General features: G+C 32.6%; 1 protein-coding gene across 1 annotated transcript; it reads left to right on the top strand.

Moving 5' to 3' along the window:
- Positions 1 to 4,332: 4,332 nt before the first annotated feature.
- Positions 4,333 to 8,003, top strand: LOC145630457 (thioredoxin-like fold domain-containing protein MRL7L, chloroplastic). The gene is made up of 6 exons (XM_081682714.1): positions 4,333 to 4,476; positions 5,016 to 5,200; positions 5,283 to 5,767; positions 7,251 to 7,332; positions 7,420 to 7,531; positions 7,649 to 8,003. Exons 2-6 carry the CDS (start codon positions 5,021 to 5,023, stop codon positions 7,780 to 7,782), a joined length of 993 nt encoding a protein of 330 aa, XP_081538840.1. The 5' UTR covers positions 4,333 to 4,476; positions 5,016 to 5,020; the 3' UTR covers positions 7,783 to 8,003.
- The last annotated feature ends 410 nt before the right edge of the window (positions 8,004 to 8,413 follow it).

Below are 8,413 nucleotides of genomic sequence, written 5' to 3'. Positions count from 1 at the left end.
GCGTTAGTTATTAATTTGACACGTGTCCCATTCTAATTGGTTTAACGCTTTAAAACAAATTTTAAAATCAGAAAATAAAATAAATAAATAAAAGTTATTGTTAACGTCAAAGGTTATTGTTAATAAAAATTAGTTAGGTTGAGGGCACAGTTTAGACGTTAGAAAAAGCATGGGCACAACTTAGAAACCGAGGAAGTTTGAGGGCATGTAATCCCCCGTATTTTTAAATATGTTATAAATGAAATTTAATTTTATTTATAATATTGTTTTGTATTTTTCCGTAATTTAATTTCAAAATATTCAAATTATTAATTAGGGTCAAAAATTATTTTAGTACAAATTATTTTATGAACCTTCATTCTATAATTTATTTCAATACAACTAAAGCTTATTAGTCCATTTCAATCATTTGGCCCATTAATTTTGCGAGGCCCAATCTTTCTATTTACCCTACAACATTCTCCCCTATAAATACCCTATTAATCCCCAAAATTTTCCCATACAAAAAGGTTAGTCTTATTTTCTCTTTTGTTTTATTAATTTATATAATTATAATTATTGATTTATAGGTTTTGATTTTATTGTTTGAAATTAATTTAATTAGTGTCAAATTGTATTTTAATGATTAAACTTTATAATTTCAGATTTTATAAATGTCATAATTTTCAGATTTTGTAAATTTTATAACCTAGGGTTTTTAATTATTGAAAATCATGATTTTAGGGTTTTTATGAACAATTGATTAGGGCTGCATGTGTAAAAACCTGTGGTTAATCTGCTCCCCACTCAAAATCCCACAACCCTGATGTGAATGCTGCATGTGTAAGAACCTGTGGTTAATCTGCTCCCCAATATTACAAGTGTAAAAATTGGATCGTCACAAGGTCATTGAAAGGCGAAGGCCATGACCAAAGAAAGACACACACAAAAGCACGCAATCAGCAAAGCTGAGTACATACAAGCTGCGAAATAAATTAGGTAATATCTAACATGCTAATAATAATCAAGCATAAGTATCATTAAATTATAGCCTCAACACATGACTCAACTATCAAATTTATTAAGGCTTCACTAGTTGATATTAACTAACTTATTTATTTATTTCATTGGATTACACAATAGACAAGGTTGTCCAACCCATGCTCCATTTGGAACATCAATAAAAGAAAAACCTCATGCCTCCTTTCGGAAACATCAATAAACATCCAACGACCACGGGCGCGACTCTGTGACCGTAGTTAGTATGAGATCTCACCTAACTCCTAGTTTTAAAAAAAAAAATTTGAAATAGGAGACTCGTAGATCAGACGAGCTCGATAAAAGTACACGGCTAATACCCCGTGTACCCTAACCCCTGATTGTCATTACTCCAGAAGACAGAAGTGCACCCATATATCCAGAGTTTTATTGCTCATCCATCTTGCACTTTACGTGATTTACAGGTTTAGACTTGGTGATGACTCATATGCAAACAATACAATCAATCCAATACCAAATCAATCAAGTAAAACAACTTTTCAATTTCGATTCTTGATTTATTAGTGACAAGCAACATTTATTATTTATTCCTTTAACTACCTCGGTGTATAAACACCTTGAATGCATAAGACACCCCAAAACCTTAACCTCGTCTTATAAGACTTGAATTCTTCCTTTTTACTCAAACTATTTCAATAATCATGAATGAGTAATAAATAAATCATTCCACATATTCACATACCTTTGCCTCTAAGCGTATCTTGCAAAGTTAATGGATAAATAATATTTACAAAGTAGAATAGTGCACATCATACGGAAATCACAATGTATAACCAAACAATCATTCCCAGTCTTCTCTATACATGATACTAAGTTCTCGATCCATCCTTAAACATGCACCTAAAAGCAAGGTTTCGTACTTTGTGCGTACCTTGAGTAAACGAATTGGCATGCCACTTTACTATCTAGAAATCACCTTCAATAAACTCCTCTCCTAAACCAAACAATAACATCTCAATCAATACCCAATCAATCAAATTTATAGCAATACTAACTTACTTTAAAACCTTCAAAATCCAAATCAACCAACACTTTAAAACCTTCCCTTTAGTTAGAATTAAAGGTTTATATATAGTTATTTAAATTTTCTTCATAAAAACCTTAAAATACACTCTTATACGTGAAATTACAGCAAGTTTAAAGTTTAATAAAAATCTTAAAATTATTTAAAAACCCCTAATAATCTCCCTTTTTAATGGGTGATTAAACCCTCTTTATAAAACATCAAAAGTAATACTTAGAAACTATTTACAGCACTTAAAATTTCAATAAAACATATATTTATGCTTAATTAACTTTAAACATAATTAATTTTATTAATCAAACTCAAGGATAATATTTGAAGTATAAAAAACTTCGTTAAAATCAAAAACTGCCCGAAAATTATATTTAGAGGCTAAATTTGGCCGCGAAAGGGTGGTGCTCATTATCAAAGGTAGTGAGTCTTTCTTAAAACGTTGTTTCCACATGGAAAACACTATTTTTTCATCAAAATCGGATGAGTTCAGAATCTGATCGGGATTAAAACGGGATTAATATTAACGAACGGAAATCTAAAAATTAAAACACGAATTTACGTGTTCAAAATAATCTAGAATTAAGTTAAACTAATCAGTAGTTATAATCACCAAAATTTCAAAACATCATTACTATAAAAGCCCTAAATCAATTGTTCATAAAAACCCTAAAATCATGATTTTCAATAATTAAAAAGCCTAGGTTATAAAATTTACAAAATCTGAAAATTATGACACTTATAAAATATGAAATTATAAAGTTTAATCATCAAAATACAATTTGATACTAATTAAATTAATTTCAAATAATAAAATCAAAACCCATAAATCAATAATTATAATTACACAAATTAATAAAACAAAGGAGAAAGAAAATAAGACTAACCTTTTTGTGTGGGAAATTTTTGGGGATTCATGGGGTATTTATAGGAGAGAACGTTGTAGGGTAAATAGAAAGATTGGGTCTCATAAAATTAATGGGCCAAATGAATGAAATGGACTAAAATTAATGGGCCAAATGAATGAAATGGACTAAGCTTTAGTTGTATTGAAATAAATTATATAATGAAGGTTCATAAAATAATTTGTACCAAAATAATTTTTGACCCAAATTAATAATTTGAATATTTTGAAATTAAATTACGGAAAAATACAAAACAATATTATAAATAAAATTAAATTTCATTTATAAAATATTTAAAAATACGGGGGATTACATGGCGGTAGCACGCCAGCAGTAATTCTCTTAGATTTTGTTCAGGGTATATACAGGGCTTTTTTTTTTAAGAACACTTTTATTTTTGTTGAAAGGAGTTGATTAGAGAAAGGCTATGAGAGTAATTTGTGGTTATTAAAACCTAAATAGTACTAGTATGTGGCAAAGTCAAAATAAAACAAATAGAGACTTGGCAAATGAGTCATTTAGATCGGGTCAATTCTTGTCTGGTTAATTTCGGGTTGGTAAATATTCGGATTGGCTCGAGTCAATTTGGATTTCGGGTCAAATTCGGGTCAGCACTTCAAGTTAAGTTCGTGTTGGGTTAATTTTTAGGATCAATTTTCAGATCAATTTCGGGTTGAGTCAATTTGAGTCGAGCCAATTTGGGTCGGGTCAGCTCAATTTTGGGTCGGTTCACCAAAATAAATTCACTTAAAAAAATAGTTGGAAAAATAAAGTAAAATCATTAAGAAAATTTAAAAAAAAAAACAAAAAAACAAAAAAAACAAAAAAACAAAAACGTGAGTACCTATTACTTAGGAAAGATAAAAGCCCTAAAATAATTAATTCACCATTTCACAATTAACTCTAATTCACTTCAAAATTCGGGTCACTTCGGATCAAGTCAATTCGGGTCGGATCGAATTCGGGTCAATCAAATCGAGTTTAAGTCGGGTTGGGTTACTTTGGATTTCAGGTCACTTAGTGTCGGGTCAAGTTAGGGTTTCGGATCAGATTATTTCGGGCATCGGGTTAAGTTCGAGTCGGGTCGGTTTGTTTGGATTCAAGTCATTTTGGGTCACGAGTAAGGTGTGACTTGTTAGCTACTAGCCTACTGGCTATAGCTAGAAAGCATGGACTACTAGCTAGCTAGAAAGCATGGACTACTAGCTAGCTAGAAAGCGTTGGACACGGAGAGATAGTGTTAGCGAAAATCCGTGTCCGAATATATTTTATCATTTTTTGGACACAGACCGTGGTGACACGGCCCGTTTTGCTTTGGACACGCCACCTAAGTGCCACCTCAGCTCTTTTTTAACAAAATTGAAATCCCCCTTTTACTGTTGTTTCATTCACAATTCGCAAATCGCTAGTACACTTCACATAGTTCGCCGCCGCTATCCCTTACTGTCAACCACCGCCGGCGATACACCCGGTCAACCACCACCGGCAGGCGGCAACTTGTTTACTCGAGTTTTTCGTGTCCGTACCCGAATCCGTGCATCCTAGCTAGCTAGTAGTTTAATTTCATTACTCAAATATAATTTGCAGTAAATTATATTGGTGTTAGATTCTCAATTTATAGTTTAATGTTGTGCTTGTGCGATTAATTGTATAAGCAAATTGGAAAAAAATTGTGGGAAAATTAGATAGGTTTTATGAATGTATATGCTGTAATATAGTTATAAAATAATTAAATTTGTAATTTGTTTGATGATAATTGTTTAATTTGTGATGGGGTTTGCTTAAATTGCCATAAAATTACTGCAGGGTTCAATTTTTTTGGTGTTAGATTATCAATATATAGTTTAATGTTGTGCTCTAAATTGTATAAAGCTTATAAGAGAAAAAATGTGAGAAAATTGGATAGGGTTTATGAATGCATTGCCATAATTTAGTTATGGCATTTCAATTTGGATTAATATGGAAGAACTTTAAAGTAGTATAAATTTGTAATTTGTTTGATGATAATTGTTTAATTTGTGATGTGGTTTGCTTAAATTGCCATAAAATTGCTGCAGGGTAAATGGGTTTACAATATGCTGCTAGATTTCAGTACTCACCCTTGGCACTAGAAAGTAGCTTAAAGGTGTGCTTGATTTCGGGTGGTGATTTTTCGTTATCAAAGAGACCCTTTGTTCAATTTTTGAGGAGGGAGGGGAGGTTTTGCCTTTCGTCGTCGAAACATCTAGCAATCTCTTTACCGGTTTGTTTTCTTACTGTGTTTATATAATTCATAATGTAGTTAAATTTGAATATTATTGTTATCATGCTAATGAGAACATCAGCATTGTGATTTTAGAAGATGGAGATGTGGAATTGGTAGAAATGCTGATAATGTGAAGTCTGATGATGAGGATGGTTTCATGGATGAAGATGAGAGGCGTGATTGGAGGAAAAAGATTTGGGATGTGATTGATAAGTATCCTAATGTGCAAGAGGAGCTTGATCCCGAGGAGAAGAGGAGGAAGATGGAGAAGCTTTTAGCCGAGTACCCCCTTGTTGTGGAGGAGGAAGATCCTGATTGGCCTGAGGATGCTGAAGGAAGGGGTTTTGGTTTGGATCAATTCTTTAATAAGATTAGCATCAAGAATGTGAAGAAAAATGATGATGATGATCAGGATTATGATAGCGATAAGGAGATCGTGTGGCAGGATGATGATTATATTCGTCCCATTAAAGATGTTAGTAATGTTACCTTGGCAGAATGGGAGGAGATGGTGTTCAAGGATATCAGTCCTCTAATTTTCTTGGTGCACAACCGCTACAAAAGGTTACCTTTCCATCTTTCTTCTTATAACGTGGAATGCCGTTTTATGTCTTAATTTTTGTCCGGTTAGACTCATTAGAGGGAGCTATATGCTTCTTAGCTGCTGAAGAAATAGTAGAGCAGCAAGTTTTGCTAATTACTGAATTAAGACAATATGTTGAAATAATAATTCATTTGTTGAAATTATAATTTATTAGATTTGCTCGCATTTACTTGGTGAATTGGCAATGTGTTTAAGTTGTTCGTAGTACTTGTATAATTTTTGTGTTGATTTTTATGCTCTTTTAGCTTGCAAGATTAAAAAATCCTCTTTGTAATCGCAATTCATGTGTTTCATATGTGTTTGCTTTGTATATTTAGACATTGGTTATAAGTTTATAACTCGCCATATCAGTCAACAGTTACGTTCATATGTACAGTGTATATTAAGGTTGTTAGATAGTAACTTATACCTTTAAGCTATAACTCACGATGTTAATCACAGTTAGGTTCATATAAGCAAGTTTTACAAAAATTCGTAAGGTAATGTGGTTTTAAAAAAATCACTGGGTACAAATTTTACAAAAATTCAACAAAGTGCTTGTGAAGTGTTGTGATAATTTCAAACTGAGACAAAAGCTGATACAAGTTAACTTTCTGTCAATCTCTTGTGTGTGGTGATAAAAAATTCGCTAAAGGTACCCACTGAAATTACATGTGGGGGCTCCTTACCATTTCATGCACTCAACAATTTATCCTTCATCCTTAATTGTATTGAGAGATGAACATAGAAACGTTTAGTTAGTTTAGACTTTGAATGAAGTTGTAGCTTGCATGTTGTTCAAATTTTGTTGCATCTCATCATCAGTGCTATCAGTATATAGAAGTTTGCTTTGTGACTGCTGAGTATTTTTTAGTACTCAATCATCAAATTAAATTTCTTGTCCTTTGTCCTTAACCTTGGTAATGGTAATTTGTTGCTTGCTATTTTATATATGTTTTTCTCTGTAACTGAATCAGACAATCAGTATCTCTCTTTATTTTTTTATGTTCGAGTAAAGAATTGAAAGTTTCAGCCTTGTATTATCATACTCTGTATTTTGCCTGTTTTATTGGTAGTGGTTTTGATAGGTTTAGTTGTTATTGTTGCCATATGAATATAGGCCTCTGTAAGTGCACATATACTGTTATGGTACTCATTGTAAAGACAAATTGATATAACCTTCTTTATTTTGGAAAAAGATATTTAACTTCCAAACCTTCTGTTTATGGGATATTATGGTCATTTGCTAGCTATGTTGCATTAATTTTCAGACCTAGAACGTGAAGTGTATTATTGCTTTCAGTGCAACTCTTTTTCTGTAACAGCAGTAATTTTAACATCAACCTTCTATATACTCATCTTCTTGTCTGAATGCCTGCTTCACCTCAAAATCATCTTACCAAACTGGTTAAACTTAAAACACTCGCTTGCCTGTCCTGTATCTGAATATAAACATGTTTGCAGACCAAAAGAAAATGAACTATGTCGAGACGAGTTGGAGAGAGCTGTGAATATAATATGGAACTGCAGGTTACCATCGCCTAGGGTCAGTCTTTTGCTTCTTATGCTCTTCTTCTTTAATATTGGATTTATCTACTGGAGCAGATCTGACAACTTACTTTACAAATTCCAGTGTGTTGCAATAGATGCAGTTGTAGATTGTGATTTGGTCTCTGCTTTAAAGGTGTCCAATTTCCCTGAGCTCATCTTCACAAAATCTGGGAAGATATTATATCGGGAGAAAGGTTATCATTCTTTTCTTTTCTTTTTTTTATTCCCAAAAAAGTTTCTTTTCATTGCAATATTGCATTTCCCTACTCCCTCATGACAATGACTGTTGTAACTTCTTCTCGATTTTACAGCTATAAGACCAGCTGATGAATTATCTAAGATCATGGCATATTTTTACTATGGTGCGGCAAAGCCACCTTTTTTCAATAATATGGAAAACTTCGACGAAGCTGTTCCATCAGCTCCTATTAGCATTGAATCTTAGTAACACTGTCATGAAGGTAAAGATAGAAATTCCTCTAGTTTCTTACTCCTGTTGTATACAATGATGTGAAGCATGTTAGTTATGATCAAGATACATTATTACATGTAGTTAACTCTGTACCCTAGCACATGTGATACCTCATCTTTCTCTTTGAAGTTGAAAATATGAAAAGTAACAACTTTATCAATATTTCATACTCATTACTATTTTATTTATTCTCATCTTCTGTGCTTGTTGTATCTGGATTCTGTTGTCTCTGGTACGAGGAAATTACATGCATTACCAGTGTTATCCTTTCTGCTATGAGTTATTAGTGGATGAATTAACTGTGTGATTTTTGCTTTAATCATAAGAATACAAGGTGAAAATCCACAAAGGGAGTTAGGTTTATGGCTTTTAACAAAAAATAATAATTTAATTCTAAGCTTGGCACAGCTGGAGGTGAACCCCATGGTCTTCTGTGATTCTTCACACATACTATATGTGATGATTAACTTTCATGAAAAAAATCAAACAGATCTTGGACTTCACCTTTCCTTTGGCGGACTCTTGTAATTGGTGCAAGGTTGGGGGTGTTAGTGTGAGACTTTGATTCCGGGTCTTCTGTTATTCTGTTAGTTTATCATTATTA

This window comes from Chenopodium album, chromosome 5 (genome assembly GCF_948465745.1).
Source record: "Chenopodium album chromosome 5, dcCheAlbu1.1, whole genome shotgun sequence".
Lineage (NCBI taxonomy): Eukaryota > Viridiplantae > Streptophyta > Magnoliopsida > Caryophyllales > Amaranthaceae > Chenopodium > Chenopodium album.
This window is presented reverse-complemented; position numbering and strand designations above follow the sequence as displayed.

What these genes read in the sequence shown, in the direction of transcription:
- LOC145630457 (XM_081682714.1), top strand. Translation starts at nt 5,021, where the DNA reads ATGGGTTTACAATATGCTGCTAGATTTCAGTACTCACCCTTGGCACTA. An exon ending in ATCTAGCAATCTCTTTACCG is followed by an intron (nt 5,201 to 5,282) that starts GTTTGTTTTCTT and finishes TGAGAACATCAG; the next exon opens with CATTGTGATTTTAGAAGATG. An exon ending in GTGCACAACCGCTACAAAAG is followed by an intron (nt 5,768 to 7,250) that starts GTTACCTTTCCA and finishes ACATGTTTGCAG; the next exon opens with ACCAAAAGAAAATGAACTAT.